Below are 22,203 nucleotides of genomic sequence, written 5' to 3'. Positions count from 1 at the left end.
AAATAATGAAGCCTATATACGAAGACTCTATGCAGTGCATAGTCTTCAAAGCTTTGAGAAAATTTCAAGTAGAAAAAGAATCCCATACTTGAGAAAATTTCAGCGATTCTAAATTTTCCATAAAACAAAAAACTAAATTCACTCCTTACTCCTCCTACAGAATCTAGAGTCTGAGAACCTTGTCCAACTAACCTTTTCTGGCCTCCCTCCATTATATTTTGTAGAACCACCCTCAAACCATCAACTCTTTCTCTCATGTCTAGATTTTGAAGCTGATGATTTTCTGGAACTGGCCCTTTTAGGTCTCAGGTCTCATTGTGTTAAGCCCATCTAAAATAATGGTCATAAGCATTCTCTGCATTAAAATCAGAGCTAGTTTCTTACCTGGTCTAAGAGACTTCTTAGACCTTAGACCTTGCTTCTGTGAAGCAAGAAACCAAACTCCTAGAGATTATGATGAGTTGAAGTATCAATAGGAAGGTACATTAGAACCACAAAACAGAAAATGGGCAGTGGAGAAGGCTCTGATGTCTTCTGAAGCCTATGTGTTTGGAAAAGGGTCTCATGGTATTTATTAATATTGGGGCATATTAGAGGTTAACAGAAAGGATAAAAAACTAGTTTTCTTTTATCAACCTATGACCATTAGTGATAACAAAATATCAGGTAGTCTACTATGGTAGACTGTTTTATTGTTCATAATTAGTCATGCTTCCCCTGTTTTTTAATTATATACCCACATCCTTTGCTTATGACTTTGCAGTCCCTTCCACTAGAGTAGATGTAGTGTATTAAACCACCCTATGTTGGGCTTGGCCACATGACTTGCCTTGATGTAGAGAATGTGGACAGTAGTGACAACGTATGAGATGCAGACTTAGGTCGAAGGAGGTACTGAGTGCTTGCATGCTCCTTCTTGTACTCCTTTCACTTGCTAGTAGGAGAATATCCCCTGGGTAGCCTCTAGTCCAAAAAGAATGTGGTAATGGGGGAGCCGATCTGAATCTAACTTGAAACTTGCAGCTATTTCCAGCCCTCCACAGCTTGAAACAGAGCCACCTTAACCTATCCATAAATCTATAAGTATAGAATTTAAATACTGCTTGTTATAAGTCACAAAGGTGTGGGGTGGCTTGTTCACAACATTACTGAGGCAATAGCTGGCAAATATAGCTACTTTGAAGTCATTAAAAATAATGTTTTTCAAGATTTTATAATTTGAGACAAAGATCATATGACACTGAATTGCAATTATGGTATAATTATGCAACTATGAGATAATTTTTGAAAAAAACAGCAACTGGAAAAATTAGAATAATTACTTACAAAATTACATTAACATGTTATATATATACACATATGTCTTCCAAAAATATATATATAGAATAGAGTACATATATTCATGAATAGTGTATATTCAAGAATAGAATATATATACATTTATACATACACACATACATACACACACACACACACACATATATATACACATTCCCAAAATAATAGAATAAATCATAACAATATGTTAATAATAACCATTTCTGCTTGGTACAATTATACTCAATTATGTTTATTTTTGTCTACCATGCAATGGGTTTTGTAGAACCACCATAGGTTTTTGTATTCAGGTACTCAGTTAATGTTGGCCAAAGAAAAAGTTGAATTAATAAACTTCCATGTGCCCAATTTTCTACAGTAAATATATATATATTAATTTTAGAATTATAAAAATCAATGTTTATTTTTTAAATGGACATTCATAATCTATAATGTTAGCAATAACCCACAGATGACAATTTTTATGAGGCTTCTTTTCAACAGTGATAAACACTCCTAACAGAGCTATAATCCAGAGATTGGTTTATTGAGTAGCATTTTATGAAGACAGAATAACAGTCCTACCAAAGTCAAGATTCATTATATCAATTGTCCCATCAAAGCCCCCAGGAATGCTACTCTGTAGTGAAAAAAATTGAATGGGTCAACCATGTTCTCCACATAAGAAAAAAACTAAAGTGTTTTGAAGGGATCATGGGCAAGAAAAGAAGGAAGGTGAAAGAAAGCTGAGAAAGTGAGATATCTGAAAGGAAGGAGGAAGAAAGGGCAAAAGGAAAATTTACAAAGAAATAATTCTGCTCAGCATCATCTGAGGACACATTCCTTGACCATCACGCCACCACCATCAATCTCCATTTGCAGAAAGCTCAAGGGACAAACCCAATGTTAGACAGAGAGAGGCTCCTTTGTGCTGCAGCCAAATCATTTCCTCAAGTAGAAATTGATATACCAGGGTACTCTTCTGCATTCCTCAGTCATATTTTAGCCATCTGGTTTTATAGTCATTGTTTTGTCTGGCTAAGACCCTTTCTCATTTATTGTAGTTCAAAAGGAGATGACTTCCAGGTTAGACAATGTGCTCAAGAGGCCTTAGGGGCCTGTCCTCCCCTTCAACCAGATGCCACTTACCTAGGTAGCTGGTAGGCACCAGCCACCTTGCAGTTTTGTGCAGCCCACATTTTATGACAGCTCTGAGTCAAGTCATTCTGAATAAATAAGGGTCAATTTCATCCCTCTGGGAGGGAAAAGCCCTTTAAACAATAGACATTATTGCTGCATCAAGCTTAAAAGATACATAGAAATGAAGAAAGGACTGTGTGGGGTTTATCAGGGAAAAAATAATGAAGAATAAAGGGAATAAAGAAGAGAAAACAGGAAAAAGAAAAGGCAAGCAGGACAGGGGAGGGGTGAATAAAAGGGAGTGAATGGGAACAAAAGGGTATCATCCACGAAGTGCTTCTTTCACCAAGGAGAGCTGCAAAGTCACCCCATTGTTTTAGATGGTAGAAATGCCTGCCTCGGATGCATAAGCCTGCTTCTCCCTCTATTCTAGATTCATTCATTCCATGCCTGCCCACCTGTCCACTTTAAGCAACACTGAATCTTGCCACTCTATAGCTAATATTGAGTTACAGGAATAGTTGCTACAGGGCCAAGAGGCTAGGCCCCAGCCTAGGGGAGCTTCTCATTATTTTTCTCTAGGCACATCCCCAACTATGAAAATCCTAACTTGTTATTGGGGGTGAGGGTGGGCAGTTTAGATGTCTAGCAGGTGTACTAAGTTTCTTCAAATTTGTCAGACAATAAACCAGAATTCTAACTAAAGTATAGTTAACTTTAGAAATAGTCCCATTCATTTCATTTTGCTTTGCATTCATTCTTTTATTTGTTCCTCCACAAACACGGATTGAGCTCCTTTTCCTTGGCACTGGGGATACGTAGTCTATGGATCCCCGTCTAGAGAAGGAGAGACGAGCAAAGCAAAAATTAGAGAGGTCCAGATTTATGGCCGAAGAATTTGTGTCAGTGCATTCATGTGCGTGTCTGTGTGTCCATGTGTGTTTGTACACATGGTAAAGATGTAGGTATGAGTTAAAGTATATTGCAGCCCTGGATAAATTGTGATGAGGCAAAATTGGTCTTTCTAAGTTTTGAGCTATACTCATTTCATGCTTTTCTGGACCAGCCCCATGAAACTTTACAGTTCTTCTCCTCCACCTAGGAACAAAGAGTATGAACAAAAAGATGTGGAAGATCCTGACTGCTTTTCTCAATACTGAATTTACTCCAAAATGACAGCTTCCATCCTAATGTATTTCTCATGTTTGCCCCTTGGAAAGTCCTAAAACAGAGAACTGACAAGGTTGGAAGAGGAACAAAAAAAGCCATCTCATTTCTTACAGCTCTTTCTCCCTTCCACAGTACCTAATCCCACCTCTAAGGCCTCCTGTTTTAATGAATGGCAAAGAATAATAGAAAATCTGATAGACTGGGTGAAAAAGTCCTACCTTTAGTATTTGCTAACATTGTGACTATGGAAATGTATTTTAGTTTTCTGATCCTTGGTTTAAGTATCTAAAAATCTGAATGATACCACAAACTTTATAAGATCTGCTCTAAAAATTAAATGAGAGAAGAAGAATAATATTCCTCCATGCACCAAACACTTACAAAATTATAGGCATTGTGCCAAGATTTTTACACAATTATGTATTTAAGCCTCATAACAACCCCAAAATGGCATTTTGATGGATCAGAAAACTGAGGCTAAAAAGGGGTTAAAAACACATCCAAGATCACATAATAGTGAGCAATGGAATTGGGATTCAAATCCAATTTTTTGTTGTTGTTGTTTGTTTTTGAAATGGAGTCTCGCTTTGTTGCCCAGGCAGAAGTGCAGTGGCACAGTCTCAGCTCACTGTAACCTCTGCCTCCCGGGTTCAAGCGATTCTCCTGCCTCAGCCTCCTGAGTAGCTGGGATTACAGGCACCTGCCACCATGCCTGGCTTTTTTGTTGGTATTTTTAGTAGAGACGGGGGTTTCACCATGTTGGCCAGGCTGGTGTCAAACTCATTACCTCGTGATCTGCCTGCCTCGACCTCCCAAAGCGCTGGGATTATAAGCATGAGCCACCGCGCACCTCCCCACCCCACAAATCCAGTTTTGTCTGACTCCAAACCTGGAGTATCTTACTTAAGGACCAAATTATACCTGGCACATGCAGGTACTCAGTAAGTGTGAATTCCCTTTTTATACTCCCTGACATGTGAATGTCAGTGACTTTCATGGCCTCACTACAATTGTCTACTCCCTCCCAGGTTGCCTTTTAGTAGCTCCCTTCTTGAAGATGACCAGGAATCTGCATATTTAGACCACTTCTTTAAGCATCTCTTTTTAAACAGATGTGTTGATAACGTAAGGTTTGGGTAATGAGATTTTCCAGACCATAAGCTGCTAACTAAATTAATCGACAAGCTTATTTGCAATAAATAAAGGGATGATTACATGTAAAAACAATCACAAGGACCCACTGAGCTTGTGAAGAAATATTCTGACCCACACAGCAAGAGCATCTTACTCTCAGCTACAAAGGACCAGCCCAAAGGCACAAAGCAAGAGCACCTCTGAAATTGCTTTAGGATAGACAGCTCTCGTTGGGGATTCAAAATACTGAGTGATAAGTCCCACTGTGGCTGCTTACTACCTCTGTGACTTTGGGAAAGTTACATAACCACTCTGAATCTCAGTTATTTCTTTGTAAATTATAAGCACTTGGAATACTTGATTTTTTAAAGCCCTGACCAGCTGTAGCATTCGATGATTCTGTGTCAGCTGACACTTGTCAAAATCATGATTTCCTTGTCTAGTGGTACCCTAAGATGTTCCTATGGTCAAAAATAAATTTAGCTTTGCTTTTGAGATATGTGGTTTAACACACTCAATCTAGGACTATTTTGAGGAATAAGATGAGGTGATAAATGTGATGGTACCTGAAGTGGGCCCAAAGCTTTTTTTGAGATGGAGTTTTCACTCTCGTTGCCCAGGCTGGAGTACAATGGTGTGATCCCAGCTCACCGCAACCTCTGCCTCCTGGGTTTAGGCGATTCTCCTATCTCAGCCTCCCAAGTAGCTGGGATTACAGACAAGCACCACCACGCCTGGCTAATTTTATGTTTTTAGTAGACATGGGGTTTCTCCATGTTGGTCAGGCTGGTCTTGAACTCCCAACCTCAGGTGATTCGCCTGCTTTGGCCTCCCAAAGTGCTGGGATTACAGGCATGAGTCACCATGCCTGGCCCAAAGCATTTTTACAGGATAAGAAACTAATAAAAGCACTAACCCCATCACCACCATAAATGTACCAGTGAATCCTGCCAGTCACACAAACCCATAGTCCATATGTGTCACAACATCTGATATTCATGTGAGTTACTGCATTGATAATACACGCTTTCTCCTTGGAAGGGCGTGGCCTGCTTCACAAAGACCCCTGTGAAGTACTGGAAGCCATCCTTCCTTTCAGTGAACACAGAACCCTCTCCTATCTACCCCCACTTCTCTCAATGACTGCTGGATTAACTCAGCAAGGAATTTAAAACCACAATAGATGAGAACTGGTTAGTGAAACTAGTGATGTTTATCCTGAGAATGACTGACAACATTTCAGTGAAAAACATGATAGCTGTCTTTGAATAACTGAAGGTCTATTGTAGAGGAGGGTTTTAGCTTGATCTGTTCTGGACATCCCTAGGATCCACGGCACGATAAGCACCTAGTGAAGGTTTTTTTGTTTGTTTGTTTGTTTGTTTGTTTGTTTTTTGAGTGAATAAATCCTGTATAGCTCCCAAAGCCTGAACAAAGGCCAAAAGAAACATTCTGAAGATGGATGATGGCTATGGTTGCATAGCAATGTGAATGTGCTTTATGCCACTGTATTATACACTTAAAAATGGCTAAAATGAGGCCAGGTGCAATGGCTCATGCCTGTAATCCCAGCACTTTGGGAGGCCAAGGTGGGCAGATGGTTTGAGCTCACAAGTTTGAGACCATCCTGGGCAACATGGTGACAATTAATCTCTACAAAAAATGCAAAAATTAGCCGGGTGTGATGGTACATGCCTGTGGTCCCAGCTACTTAGGAGGCTGTGGTTGGGAGGATGGCAGGGGTTGCAATGAGCTGAGATTACATCACTGCACTCCAACTTGGGCAAAAGAACCAGGCCTTGTCTCAAAAAAAGCTAAAATGGTAAATGTTATGTTATGTGTATTTTATCACAATAAAAAAGAGTGTTTACAAGAACAGAAAACCAAATACCATATGTTCTCACTCATAAGTGGGAGCTGAAAAATGAGATCACACAGACACAGGGAGGGGAACATCACACACTGGGGCCTGTCAGTGGGTGGGGGCTAGGAGACAGATAGCATTAGGAGAAATACCTAATGTAGGTGATGAGTGATGGGTGCAGCAAACCACTATGGCACGTGTATACCTATGTAACAAAACCACACGTTCTGCACATGTAACCCAGAACTTAAAGTATAATATAAAAAAAAAAGCGAAAAAAAAATAAAAAGAGTGTTTCAAAAAAGAGACTTCAGTTATAGTGAAAGGAAGATTTTTAGACTACTTAGCAACATCCAAAAATGGAATGGCTGCTTCATGAAGAGGTGAGCATCCTTGTTACTGAGAGTAGTAAAGTGTATCAATCACAAAAGAGATGACTCAGGAGTGGAAGACCCAGAGATCACCTCAACATTTTCTTGGGTGACCTTGGGCAAGTTACTTAACCTATCCTTGACCCCAATTCCTCAGATATAAATTAAGAATGAAAATAGCACATATCTTATGTAGTTATTGCAAAGATTAAATAAGCTAACTACTGCTAAGCATTTAGTACATCATATGGAGATAAGAGTACATATTCCTAAAGAGTCTACACAGCAATTTAGGAATTTTGTCCAGGGGTATATATGCATCAGACATTGAGTTAGACTCAAAAACCTCCGAGGTCCTTTTCAACTTGAAAATATGAATGTGTAAACTCCAATAAAAGAGTCACCCCCCACAACCCCTAATAAATATTTTATAATCTATACAGATAACAGAACTGTTATTCATCATTTTTTTTCTTCTTCTACCTCTACTCTCAATACAGCCTTGACTTTGTGGATTTCCACAGAAGGAGGCTCCACCTTATAGTGGCTGAAGATGCTAGGTTGCTTGTGAAAGTTTCATTACAGACCGAGCCATGGGACAAGGCGATCAGAAACAACTAACTGGCTGGTGATGAGCTCCTGCTGAGCAACAGCGAGCTACTACAGGAATGATGACATTAGGAATCAACGGCTATCTTCAGACCCAGAGAGGATGTTTTCCAGGATGGGGAGAATTCAACTAAACAAACATCAGAGCAGTTATCGTTTCTTTACAACGTTGCTGATGGAGATAAACAACGTGCCAGCCTTAGCTGGTGTCAGTATGTGGCCCCAGGCGACTGAATGAAAACAATATTCAAATACCAGTGAGCCACAGCAGTAGGTTTCAGACAAGGGGCCTGCAGAAAAGACTGAAATCTGAAATGCACAGGTCTTTCTTACCCTGCAGAAACAAAGAGGGGGAGCATGCTAATCCCACAGATTTCATGAGGCTTCTGATTTACTGGCCTCTTAGAAGGCTCTGTTGGGGTTTGTCATTTTGATGAGAATGTCTTGCTATAAAGGTTAAACATGCTAAGAAGCATGAAATGATCTTCTCCAAGAAAGACTGCATCGGCTTGGCAGAAAAATAGCTGTCCAGTAGCCCACAGAAGGGGGTCTTTCAAGAGCCACTTATATTGAGAGGTCCAGCCTCAAGTTCCAGATGTACTTGTCACTCCAATATCCTCTCTGTTGGGCTGGGTTATTTGTTGGGGTAAGATGGGATGAGTGATGAAAGAGAAAGAGAAGAGAAATATATACATATCTCTTCCTTCTATACTTCCTGTCTCTAAATCAGTTGCCAACATTTCAAATAAAATTTATCAATTAGAACAAATTACTGGAGACTTACCAAATGGGTTTGCTATAATGGCATGACTACTGCCTAGAAGATCATGAGACATAAAAGTATATCTTCACAAATATGCACAGATGCACAGATACATATGTATTTCTTTGAAAAATCCAATAAACAGGAACCAAAATGAGGGACTAAGAACATTCTATTCTAGGCCGGGTGCAGTGGCTCATGCCTGTGATCCCAGCACTCTGGGAGGCCAAGGTGGGTGGATCACGAGGTCAGGAGATTGAGACCATCCTGGCTAACACGGTGAAAATCCGTCTCTACTAAAACTACAAAAAATTAGCCAGGCGCGGTGGTGGGCGCCTGTAGTCCCAGCTACTTGGGAGGCTGAGGTGGGAGAATGGCCTGAATCCGGGAGGCGGAGCTTGCAGTGAGCTGAGGTAGCACCACTGCACTCCAACCTGGGTGAAAGAGCGAGACACCATCTCAAAACAACAACAACAACAACAAAAACCCATTCCATTCTATTCTATTCTATTCTATTCTATTCTATTCACCACTCATTTCCTACCTGGAGGCCTCAGTTTCTTCATCTAAAATTGGGGGTGGGTGGTTTTGCTAGATAGTATCTGAGCATCTAGTCTACTGGCAAGGTAAGTAATTATACAACCCTTTATACTCTGCCTGGTTTTCGTTGGGTCAGTCAAGTTTTAGGTTTTAAGTTTGGGACTTCTATTCATGATTACTACATGTTTGCTGCTTTTTCCTCTTAACAATCCTTGGTGAGATTAAAACAAAACCCATGATAAAATAGAAAACTTCTCAGAAGCTAGAGGAAAACTATCCACATGTGCTCTATGCACAGACACATATATAATACTCAGTATCGGGTGTCATCACCATAAATCCCAAATGAGAGACCAGAATAGGGAGAAGTTCAAAATACGATTTTTCTATCTCCAAGGAAAAAATCTTCTAGCTTAATTTCAAATACAGCCAGTTTTACAAGACAAAGACAGACAAACTACGACTCATTGTTTCTACCAAATACATGTCAAAGCTTGGTTGAGATCACCACAGTTACAACAGATCCTCTTAATGCAATTCTTTAAAACCCAGGATTACAAAAGAGTCACATTTAATTCCAAATATACCATTTAAAGTATGAAGAAAAGCATGCTTTGGTATGTTCTCTTATGGTTCAACCTTCTCAATGTTAACCTGTATCATATGCCTTAAACATAGAAATAAGACCTGGGTCATTTCCACCACACAAGAAAAAAAATGGAATAAAAATACCAGCCAGATCATTTTTTCAATTCTTGCATTGCTAAATTCCAGATTCTGAAAGGGGAATATTGGCTTTATTATCTACATGAGTACAGTATACACTTTGATTCTACAATGGAGCCTCACAATAAGCCAGTTAAACACCCACCACCAATATTGTCAGTGGTAAATATTGAAATGGAGGCAGAGAGAAGGTAAATATATGTTCTGAGTGGGACCAAAGCGGGTGTAGGTTTGACTCTCAGCTACATCTGCTTAATGGTCACCACAGTCCTCCCCACTCCTCCTAAGAATCTGCCACTGATTCAAGATGCCTCAGAAGAAAGGAAGAAGCAAAAGACTTCTATGGCCAGACACTTGCTCTTATCAATTTCAGCTGTTCTTTAGCTGTGTATAATTGATTACTGACTAAGTCCTATTGACATTGCCCCTTTTTTATTTATCAGATATGTTTGAAAACTCGACCTCCACTCTCCTTCCTTCAGGGAGGGCTCTTATCTCTCAATCCTGAATTAATACCAATGCAAACTGGACTATTATATGCTGACCTGTTGGTCTTCTGTCTTCTCTATTCAATTTATCTTCTGCCACAGTGATCTGACCTGGTTATCCCATTGTTAAATGTGGTATGCCTCCTATAAGATAACGCCTAAACTTCTTGGGAGAGCAAAATGTTTCATGACTGGCCTTGTCACCCCTATAGTTGCACCTTCGAAAACTTCCCCTCAAATCTCTCCTCCTCACTCTTTAAGCCCTACATGCCACCCACATGGAAAACTTACTGTTTATTGAAGTCACCTTTATACATCTGTTCCTTCTGCCTAGAATATTTTTTCCCTGCCTGGTCTGCCTGGGAGATCTTTGATTCTCCGCCAAGCCTCAGCTCTAGTGGCACCAGTCTGTGATGCCTTCCATGACATTTCTCCCGGCACTGATGTCACCATTCCTCAGATACCACAATATAATAGCAATTTATGAGAACCACAATCAATGCCTTTGTGTCCCACGTGCTCAACACAGTCCCTGGCACGTAGCACTCAGTAGGTATTCAGAATGAATTGGGTGGCCCTTGATTTCTTCATGTAGAAAATGAGGATAATAATATGCAGTCTGCAGAGTGGATGTGAGGGTTAAATGACTCAGTATATATTAAGAACCAAACATAGAGAAGGCACATCATTTTTTTTTTCAATAAATACTAGGTCTTTTAACTTTCCTTTCCTCTTAATCCAAACTGTAGTGAAGAAGGATTCATCTCTCTGTGAAAAGAAACATGAAGCCAGAGATGCTAGAAAAGCCTGCAACAATCCCCTTGTGTTGTGTTTCAAAGCACTTGTTTCTCATAATTTAGCCACATTTCAATGTATTGCATTATTATGGGCAGATGTCTGCTCACAGTTAAGCTGCTTTGAGCACACACAGTAATAAAGATACAGAGAGGCAATGTAAATGGCCACCGAGTCCCTGCATTTGACAGCACTGCAGTCAGCAGCAAGTGTGCTATGGTTCATAAGCAGCTGTCACGCACTGCACCAAAGTGCTGACCCTCACATTCTCAGGTTGAATGTAGGTATAGGTGTCGATTCTTAAAAGATCTCCAAAGTCCCCAGCCTGTCCTTCTTAGACCTCAAGCCTTCAAGACTCTAGAATAACTAGAATCTACAACCCTGATACTCTTTTTTAGAGTAACAGGACCAGCTGTGATCGGAGGTAGCTCAGACTCTCACCTGGTGGGATAACTCTCAGCTACGGTTCATGTACTATGGAAAAGCTTCCTGGAATCATAAAATCCTGTGCTTGTGGAAAGGGAAACTTGCAGAACTGGAAGTTAAAAAAAAAAAAAAAAAAAAAAAGAGGCTGAATCTGTGCTCTGCTGTGGCTGTCAGCAGGGATACACTTGTATGACTTAAGCAACAACAGAAAAGAAAAAAATATGGAGACACTTTGATTTATGTCAATGAATTGTACATTTCTTGGGAAGCCCCTTTCTCAGATACATGACATTATCTATCAAAAACAGTAAACAATGGACCAAAGAGGAAACAGCCTTTTAGTGCTCTTTAGAAAACTAATGTTCTATTCATTAATCCATCAATTAAAACTCAGGTCTGATGAGCCTGAAGTGTACTCAGTACACCAAGGTATTCATTTTCTTAGATGAATGAATCAGGGAGATGAAAATTTCATTGCAGTGCTGATATAACTAAGCTGAGTCCTAATCCAGACAGTTCTGCGGATTGCGAGGAACAAGGACTCACATTCCTGTCCTGCCCTTCATTCACCTTTCTCTCTCTCCTCGGGATAAGGGAAGACATTGCCAAGCTGATGACATTTGAGAATCAGAGTTTTAGAGTTGAAAAGGCCCAGAGAGAGCATGAAACCCAACTGCATCATTATATTCTTGCAGAAAAGAAAGGTCAGAGGATCCATCTCCAGGTCAGACATTTAAATAAAGGATCTGGAAACCTATGAGGGATGAGGGTACAGCCATAACACAGATTGCCCTCCTCAATAGCATTAAGACCAGTAAAAGCAACCACCATTGTTATATTTGACCTTGGAAGCCCAGGTTTCTGTTATTCCCACACCAGTGAGATAGTCTGAGCAAGACCTCAGCGAATCCAGAACTAATTATAAAATAGTATATAATATGTGTCGTATCTTGCTTTCTAATTGTTATCTTTTTCTTTCCTGTGATTATTCCTTGAATCATTAACATTGGTAGATTGCATTAGAGTTTGCAGATTATGTCTCTATCCCCTCTGCTGTGCTGTGAACTCATGGAGGACAGAAAGTGTGTCTCCTATTAATATAAATGTATATCCTCATTAGTTCACAAAGCCTGACACAGAAAAGAGCTAAATACCTATTTATGGAATCTCTATGTTAATGTTGAAGTTAATTCCAAAGAAGCATCATAGCTTCATTTCCTAAAGTTTTGTGGACCAAAAGCCACTGAAATTAAAGCCACTTAAGTAGACTGTGTTGAGAATATAGAAATTTTAATAATTTAACTTTAATAGTCTAAAGAAGATGCAAAATGAATATATATTTTTCATAATCATATACTACATGCTATGTAGTTGTCCAAAGAAGTGATAAGCATGATTTGATCTAAAATGATAGTGATGGAGGAGAGAGTGGAAAGAAGTAGGATGGGTTTACATGAGAAATGGATGAGACTTGCTGAGATAGATTGAATATCATAGGAAAAAAATAAAAGAAAATGCCCAAGGACAGTGGGGATGCCATTTACCAAGATGGGGAAAAACTGAAAGAAAAAGAAGTCTGGGGCAGGAAGGAAGACCTCACGATTTCCGCTTTACAGTGATATGATTAAGCTGTTCAATGATACGATTAAATCCAAGAGGACTTCACAGGATGCAGGTGGTCTTCCAGTATATTAAAGAATTTCAACCTATCTGATTAGAATTAAGTAGCTATGTATTAAGTAGCTATTAATTAAGTAGCTTAAGTTAATCTATCAGATAGCAAAATGGAGATGTCAAGTAGACAACTAGGGATATAAGAATCTGGGATTTCAGGGAGAGTTCCAGGCTAGAGACCTCAATTTGGAAGTCACTAAAATATGCATGACCTTTAATATCATGGCAAAGAGCACCAAGGGAATTGTGCAGGCCAAGGAGAGACCTAAAACAGAAACCTGGAGCCCTCCAACATTTAAAAACCATCTAGTATATGTATATCACAGTACATATGAGGGAAAGGCTGCTCAATGTAATGGAAAGCCTGATGGATTAGGAATCAGGAATTCTAACCATTCTATAGCTATTCCAAGTTAAACTGATATTGACTTAACTTCTCAGGGCTTCCAATTCCTCATTTACCAAAACAGGAATGAGGTACAGGTAACACTAACGGTATCCGCCAACCCTACTATTTTCCCTATTTTCTTTTCTTCTTCTTCTTCTTTTTTTTTTTGGTTTTTGTTTTTTTGAGACAGAGTCACTCTGTCACCCAGGCTGGAGTGCAACTGCATGATCTTGGCTCACTGCAACCTCCACCTCCCAGGTTCAAGTGATTCTCATGCCTCAGCCTCCTGAGTAGCTGGGATTACAGGCATGTACCACCAAGCCCGGCTAATTTTTGTATTTTTAGTAGAGATGGGATTTTGCCATATTGGCCAGGCTGGTTTTGAACTCCTGACCTCAGGTGACTCACCCACCTCGGCCTCCCAAAGTGCTGGGACTACAGGCATGAGCCACCACACCTGGCCTCTGCCAACCCTGCCATTTTCCTACGACAGGATTTCCATGTGGCATATATGTAGCATTTCAGTGACACAATCCAGCCTCATTGAAGACTGGTGTCTCACCCTTTCCAGGCAGAATCACCTGCTGCTGCTGCTGCTGCTACCCAGAATCACATAGGAGGTTGCCTAAAAAGGGAGGCCCTGAGTGGAGAGGAGCAGCAGCTGCATGCCTTTCCCACTGGAACAAGAGTCACTGGAGAGAAGTGAAAATATTTGTATTTTTCATGTTCAGCTGGTGCATACGTCAGATAAATGTTGTACTGTAGGTTATTTTTCTTGACATTGGGATGAACTTGTGCTGAGCTTTATTTACTTTCTTGCCAAACAAATGCCAGCATATGTTTAGAAAAAAGCCATTCAGGAAAGTGCATAGATTCAGCAATGCTCTAAAATTTAAGCTCCATGACCTACAAATAAATCAAACCCTTGGCTTTGCCTTACTGAAACTTGACACTCACCAATCGAACTAGACAGTTTGGCTATACCAGCAAAGATAAGATGTTGTCCCAGGTCAAGTGATCATAGCTCCTTAAGTAGGACTAACTCCAGAGCAGGCTAAAGACCAGCTAGACTGTTTCCTCTGTCCAACAGGACTTCACTGGATGGCAGGTGGTCTTCCAGGACTTTAAAGAATTTCAACCTATCTGATTAGAATTAAGTAGTTAAAACAGGCCTTTGCTTTTTAGGTCATGGAGACGTCTCTCACATCACTACGAATAGCCAACCAAAATAACTAGAGCTAAACAGTTGGGATGGGTAGAGACAGCTACATCTTAGAATAGCAGCAGATTATGATGAAAAAATCTAAATACAATATCAAGCCGATTTGTAGACGTCAAGATTTAGAGTAGCTCATCTTCGCAAGCAGGAGAAGCACTCTTATGAGGGTAGAAGCAGGAGTTATCCAATTTTACTATAAGAGAAATATACCCATGCAAATTAATCTTAGTATCATATACACAAACACTTTCTACTTCCCAGGCCTTATTCTCTGACTCTCTTATCTTTGGCTGATGACTTTGGTCCAGGAATTGTGTCTTAGACGTATCTGTTGCTGACTTTGCTTGGGTCATTGGGCTATTTTGATGTAGTGTCTAGTGTCTGACCTGGGCCATGAAAACTCCAGTTTTCAGCATTCCATCTACGCTTTCTTCAGTGTATATACACAAGTGCTTCTTTCTAACACTCCCATTCATGTGTAGGTCCGGTGATACCAAGGGACTCACCCCCAAGGAAGTTCCAGTAGAGAACACAGTTTGAGCTACTGGGACACACAGCCTTAAGAACTGTCTTGGGCTTAACACATTTAGTACAAATGATCCATTCTGGGCTTAGAATTTATTCTAGAATGCTTCTACATAATAACAATTAGAGAGAATGGCAAACTGAGTGACTGTGTTGACGTTGTTATGGTGAATGGCGCAGGGCTCCTTAATCCAAAAAGGATCCCATTCCTGTATAGAGAATGCCCAACACATTTTCTTCACTCTTCTTCAGAAGTGCCTAGAGTGGATGCCTAAGTTATAAACAGGAGACCTAAAATCCAAGAAACCTTGGATCCCCTTCTCTGGGCTGTCACTCCTTCCATATAGAAGTGGCCATTCTTACCTGTTTGTCCTACTGTTTCCCTATAGACATCTGCCATAACATCAACCACATGTTAACCATTTCTCACATTTCCCTTTGCTTCTCTGGGAGGACTATACACCCCTTGTTCAAAAGTAAAGACTGTGTCAGGTTGGTGTTTCTGTTTTGGTTTGTTTGTTTGTTGCATTTCTAACCTCAAACATACTGCCTGGAACACACCAGGGCTTCAATCTATGTCAACGTCCTGTAGGAAAAATGAACAAAAGATACTCAAAAGAGTCTCCACTAAGGAATCAGTTTCAATAAAGAAAAACAATGTCATTGGGAATCTCAACTTTTATTTGCTAGCAGAGAAGAGTCCTATAATTTTTACACTCCACTGATTCATTCTGAACATGGTGTCAGGAACAATCCAGGGGCAAAAAACAATTAGTAGGGGAACAAAACAATCAGTTGAACTGTCTGGGATTTGAGTGATGTATACATCAAATATCTTAAACTTGCTAAGCTTCTTCTCATTTGGCCAGAATGGATAACTCTTGGCTGCACTGCACCAAGAATAATTGTCCCTCATATATCCCCAATCAGCTGCCTTCTAATGACTAGTCATAAGTGACAATATAAAAGTTGCAGTGACTTTCACTGTTCTTGGCAAGTTTTGGACCAACTCCCATCGATTCACCCTTGAAATGGGTGAGCTCAGAGACACCTTGTACAGCTGGCTACAGTCACTGTGTCCTGCCTCTGACAATCACAAGGCCCTTGAGTTAAGCAGAGACCCAAGAAGAAGAAGTGAGATGTCTGAGATGACCTTTATACTGCCTTCATGGATAACAGAAGATCCGCAACACTTTGGCAAACACCAAAACTGTCTCATGCATCTCAGAGACAAAATGACTTTTCTATCTTCCCCAACCAGCACCAGAATAGGTTACCCTACAAAGATATTTGGAAAGAGCCCAGGCACCTGAAAGACTGACCAGCCCCTTGTAGTCTATTTCTGTCCTGGATGGGTATTTCCTCATCATAGGTCCTGTTCTAGCGGTTGCTGACTTGAAAATTCCGTGAATTTTAATTTTAATTCCATATGCTCTAAGAAAGCTCTCTTTTCCTCCTTTGTCCTCGTGTCCTGTATTCTATTTCTGATCTGACTGTAAGAAGGTTTGTAGTTCTCTTGAAATATACCTTCGCTAGTAACACAGTTGGCCCCACAGTTGGCCTCACAAAAACCACGCCTTGAAAACTGGTCATTCAGCCCTTGTTCCAGGCCTGGCCCAGGATCCATCCACATCACCTATCTTCTGATACTTGGACAATTTCTGGCTACTGGCCATTGGTCTGTAGAGATGAGACCCTGCAGGTCTCTCCTCAAAACGTTCTTATCTTCTCTTCTCTGAATCTCCATGTCCTTTTTTTCTGTCTACTAACATGCTACTGTCTTATATCATCTTATTACAGCTTATTATATAGATGTCTGAACTCCTCAGCTAAATAAATGATAAACTTCTTAAGGGCAAGAACTATGTCTATACAGGTACAGCATTCTCAAAGCCCTAAAGCTATACCCTTAGCAAAAACTTGGTCTTGATGCAAATTATCCTTTCATAGAATTTAGAAGCTGACAGCCTGTGGACTTGGTTCGGTGTGCTCAGCATATAAAAAAATAGACCAAGTTGCAATCTGCAAATAACTTGACAGGAATCTCCTTGTGTTGATGTTGTCCCTCTTCTTGCCTTTATCTCTGCCCTTTACTTAAACTGTAAATCAGGTGCAATTGTCAGATACTGAAGTGGTGAATGAAAAGGGAATCCTCCCACCATTCTGACCTGGCCTACAGGGTCAGCCCTCATCTCTTTGGTCCCCTCTCATGCCCCTCTTCCCCACCCCCACAGTTCCCCAATTCCATTCTGGACATTTTTCAGAAAGGAACAAAGCATCCAGTTCATTCTGGACTTTGTTCAGGTCCTCAACTGTGTCAGGGTTGCTCACTATACAGTGAACCTGTATAGTATGTTGGGTCTCCTTGCAAGGGCCTCCCAAGCTTCTCTATACCTTCTCTTTAATGATGCTGATGAGAATAATTATGACTTTAATAATCACTAACATTAAATGCTCAGGAACATACTAACTCATTTAATCATCATCAGTATCTTGTGAGGTAGGTGCCTCATCATTTCTATTTTACAAATGAGGAAGTCAAGTCTCAGAGATATTGACTACCATGATAAAATTACCATCACTGTATGAGGGCCAGATTTCTCACCCAGTCTGGTCCCAGAGTTTATGTTCTTAACCAATACATCACTCTGCCTCTTATAAAACTCACCATGTTTGTAATCAGTTATTTAATGGCTAAGTATTCCACTGGGCAGCAAGCTCCATAAAACAGAGATGAATCTGTCTTGTTCAACATTGTATTTCTAAAGCCAAACCCAGGACTTAGCTTGTAGAAAGCACTAAAGAAGCACAAGTCAAATGAATGACTTAAACAGCCATTTGGCTAGCCCCCCTTGGAGTCCTAAAAGAGAACTATTTATCCTCTCTTAATAAAAAATATTTAATCAAAAAGTATCAGAATCACAGTAATATTTATTATAAAGCTTCCCTTTCTGCAACTCAGTCTTAGCCAAACAAACCCAAGCGTTCAAAACTAGAAAGGGTGCAATCTGGAAATCAGTAAACCCAAAAACTCTTGGAAGAAAGAAAGCGCAGGTAGGTGCAAAGGCTTGGACTGTCCAGGGATCCAATTATAAGACACCAGCCCCACTCAGGCCCTCACTTGCCATCCTCCAGGCTGACTCACCCCTTTCGCAGGTTCTTCCCCAGTATCCGGTGCCGGTGCAGTCACAGATGAAGCGGTTCCAGCCGTCCTTGCACACAGCATTGTTCTTGCAGGGGTAGCTGTCACACTGCTTGGCGCTCATCCGTGAACAGGAGGACTTGACACCCGCAGCGTTCTGCATCTCTGCCAGCTGTCGAATGTTCTTGCTGCGCCCATCAATGAACAGGTCGCGAATGCAGCCCACGTAGCCGTAGTTGAGCATGGCAGTCCACAGCTCGGTGGGGAGAATAAGGCCAGCACGGTTCTCTGGCAGCCCTCCCAGGTACATGTCTCCTTCCAGGTCCAGGATCTCGCTCTCCCCACTGGCGGTGAATGGCGTGCGTCTGCTGTTCACTGATATAGTACCTGGGGTGGGAAGACAGATCTCAGGTGAGTCTGCCAGTTGCTTAACCAAATGAAAGAAGCCTAACAGGTGAGTGCTGAGACCAGCCATTGGCTGGCCAGGAGAGAACAATGCAAGCAAGAAAACTGGATGTTACAAGACAATGGAAAAGACAATGTAGGCCGGCCGCTTGGTTCCAATCTCTGCCAGGTAAGTCAACCTGGTGCTTAGGAAGACCCAGGAAAATCTCAGTAACCTGACATCTAGTGTATCTTTTCTCTACTTAACCGTCTTGGCTGAGACCATACAGGTTGAGAGCAGCACAGTTCCTGCCTGTATTTAAATTCCAGCTCTAACATGTATGAGCTGTATAACCTTGAAGAAGTGACTTCACCTTCCTGTGCCTCAGTTTCCTCATTTGTAAAATGGGAAAATAACTGTCCCTACCTCATAGGTTGATGTGATTAAATGAGCAAATATATGCAAAGTACTTTTAAGAGTGACTGAGACAGAATGAGGCCTCTGTATGTTTGCCTGGGTTTTCTTCAAGGGCTCACCAACCCCCAAAAGATGGAACTTCCTCTTCTGTCTCTTCCTCCATGCACTGGTACTCTCTAGATTGGCATTCACTACCAACCCTGCCAGTGAATATTTTGAGCATTCCCTGTGATACATTTTAACTGAAACATTATTCCTTATTTAATCATTTAATAAAGGTGTATGGAAGACCTATTCTGTCTCTGGTATAGTTCTAGGCACTGAGATGAACTTGATAGGCATGTCTCTCCTCTCATTGAGCAGATGTTCCAGAACAGAGGGACAGAAAATAAATGATATGGTTTGGCTGTGTTCCCACCCAAATCTCATTTTGAATTGTGGTTCCCATAATCCCTGCACGTTGTGGGACAGACCTGGTGGGAAGCGAATTGAATCATGGGGACAGTTACCTCCATGCTGTTCTCATGATAACGAGTGAGTTCTCACAAGATCTGATGGCTTTATAAGTATCTGGCATTTCTCTGGCTGGCACTGCACTTCTCTCTCTCCTGCTGCCATGTGAAGAAGGATGTGTTTGCTTCTCCTTCCACCATGATTGTAAATGTACTGAGGCCTCCCCAGCCATGCTGAACAGTGATTCAATTAAACATCTTTCCTTTATAAATTATCCACTCTTGGGTATGTCTTTATTAGCAGCATAAGAATGGACTAATACAATAAGTAACCTAATAAATGAAATAAATTAGCTAAGGGCAGGTGCTAGGAAAAGAATAAAATGGGTGGTGTGCTAGCTACTCACGCATTCTACTTTAAAATGTAGAGTCACTGAAGGTCTCTCTAGGCAGGTAAAAGTTAAGCTGAAACCAGAATGTTGAGAAGGATGCAGCCATGCAAAGTCCAGGAGAGAGAGCATGCCAGGCAGAGGGGATGGAACCTACAAAGGCCCTGAGGTAGGAAGTAGTGTGGCTAGAACAGAGAAGGCAAGAGGAGGTGAGCAGGAGATCAAGTCAGAGATAAGCAGACCCAGGAAGGGGATGGAGTTTGGACAGCATTGAATGAGATTGCAGAAGATGAAACTCCACAAGCTAACCTGGGACCTTGAGAACTGGGATTCTAGTCCTAAATGTCTTTATGACCCTAGGCCAGTCCCTGAACCACTTTATGGCTCAATTTCCCAAATTAGAAAATTAAGGAAATGGACTAGGTGATATCTAAACATCCTGTCAGAAATTTAAAAATAGGTATTTATTATTCTTGATGTGCTTTATTGGTACCAAGATAAATGGGTCGTGCCATCCATCAGTCAGCCTTCACCTCTGTCTGATTCTCAGTTTCTTCAGCTATGAAGGGTATATAACCTGAAGGGCTGTGAAAATCAAATGACATCAAGAATAAAACATATACACTTTAAAGTGCAAAGTCGGCTGGATGCAGTGGCTCACACCTGTAATCCCAGCACTTTGGGAGGCCGAGGAGGGCAGATCACTTGAGGTCAGGAGTTCAAGACCAACCTGGCCAACATGGTGAAACCCCGTGTCTACTAAAAATACAAAAATTAACCAGTTGTGGTGGCAGGCACCTGTAATCCCAGCTACTCGAGAGGCTGAGGCAGGAGAATTCCTTGGACCTGGGAGGCGGGGATTGCAGAGAGCTGAGATCGTGCCACTGTATTCCAATCTGGGTGGCAGAGCGAGACTAGCACTCAAAAAATTTAATTAATTAATTAAAGTTAAAAAAATAAAGTACAAAGTCAACACAAGAATAGAAACATAGAAAGGATATTAAGGGGAATTTAACAATCTGCTTCCCTACTCCCTCCTAGAAGTTTTCTCCTAGAGAAATATGCTTCGCTTTTTGTTTTTTAATCTTTCAAACACATATAACAACAATAATGTCCTGGCCACCATTTTAACTATTTTAGGTGCATTTTTGGACTTGATCCTCAAAACAATCTTGGGAGGTAGGAGTTATTATTTTCTCTATCTTACAAAGGGGGAAGTTGAGGTCTGTATCTCTTACTATTTTCTCTGTTGCATAGTTTTCTATCTTTACCCCTCACATGTCCACAGGGCTAATCTGATCACCAACTAAAACGGGGGGACATCTATTGCCAAGTAAAGACAATACTAGAATCAATTTAAATTTTAGAGCCTTAAAGACAACCTGAGGAAAATCTGTCCTCTGAATGTGTGACCACAACAGTTTTGAATGCACTTAACAAGTTCTAAGACTCACTTGCCCAGGTGAGGAGTGATTATAAAAGTTTTTCTAGATCACTGTTAGTCATATTATTCTTCAAGATTAGCAGGGAAGGAGGTACCACATTTAGATACACTTGTTTTTATAACTACCCCTTAGTATAGATTTATAATCTAAAACAAGTTACCAGAAAACATTCTCATGAAAAAAATGAAAGTTTAACAGATTGTATTAAAATTTTAGATTATACTGCTTTCATGGGACAATTGTTTGTTTACTCAGTACATTTTTATAGGCTTTGATCAAATTCATCAGTAGTTCAAAAAATTGGCTAGGCCGGGCGCAGTGGCTCACGCCTGTAATCCCAGCACTTTGGGAGGCCAAGGTGGGTGGATCACCTGAGGTCAGGAGTTCGAGATCAGCCTGGCCAACATGGTGAAACCCTGTCTCTACTAAATATACAAAAATTAGCCAGGTGTGGTGGAAGGTGCCTGTAATCCCAGCTACTTGGGAGGTAAGGCAGGAGAATCACTTGAACCTGGAAGGTAGTGTCTGCAGTGAGCCGAGACTGCTCCATTGTACTCCAGCCTGGGCAGCAAGTGAGAAACTCTGTCTCAAAACAAAAAACAAACAAACAAAAAAACCAAAAAACAAAAAACGAATTAGCCAGTGCTTTAGCTCCCAGGTATGAAATTTAAGACTTCTGAAATTCAAACATATTTGTTGAAGTTGGGTCTACCAGTGGTTCAAACAACAAAAATTGTTCCACTACTTGCAAAAAATATATTGTATTAGGAGCAGACAGAAATGAACATATGGCAATTTTGTGTGTTTTAGCCTACCTGTGACAC

General features: G+C 40.7%; 1 protein-coding gene across 17 annotated transcripts in view; it reads right to left on the bottom strand.

The window, feature by feature from the left end:
- The window catches only part of NRXN3 (neurexin 3), a 1,630,631-nt gene that overhangs the window by 1,124,439 nt on the left and 483,989 nt on the right, over positions 1-22,203 (bottom strand). For all 17 annotated transcript variants that reach the window (XM_025391720.1, XM_025391722.1, XM_025391730.1 and 14 more), the window contains one exon: positions 18,295-18,678. In XM_025391720.1, coding sequence (XP_025247505.1) covers positions 18,295-18,678 — 384 coding nt within the window. The remainder of the gene's footprint in view (positions 1-18,294; positions 18,679-22,203) is intronic.

Source organism: Theropithecus gelada, chromosome 7b, assembly GCF_003255815.1.
Source record: "Theropithecus gelada isolate Dixy chromosome 7b, Tgel_1.0, whole genome shotgun sequence".
In the NCBI taxonomy this organism is placed as follows: domain Eukaryota; kingdom Metazoa; phylum Chordata; class Mammalia; order Primates; family Cercopithecidae; genus Theropithecus; species Theropithecus gelada.
The sequence above is the reverse complement of the archived record's forward strand: the minus strand, read 5'-3'. Positions and strand labels throughout refer to the sequence as shown.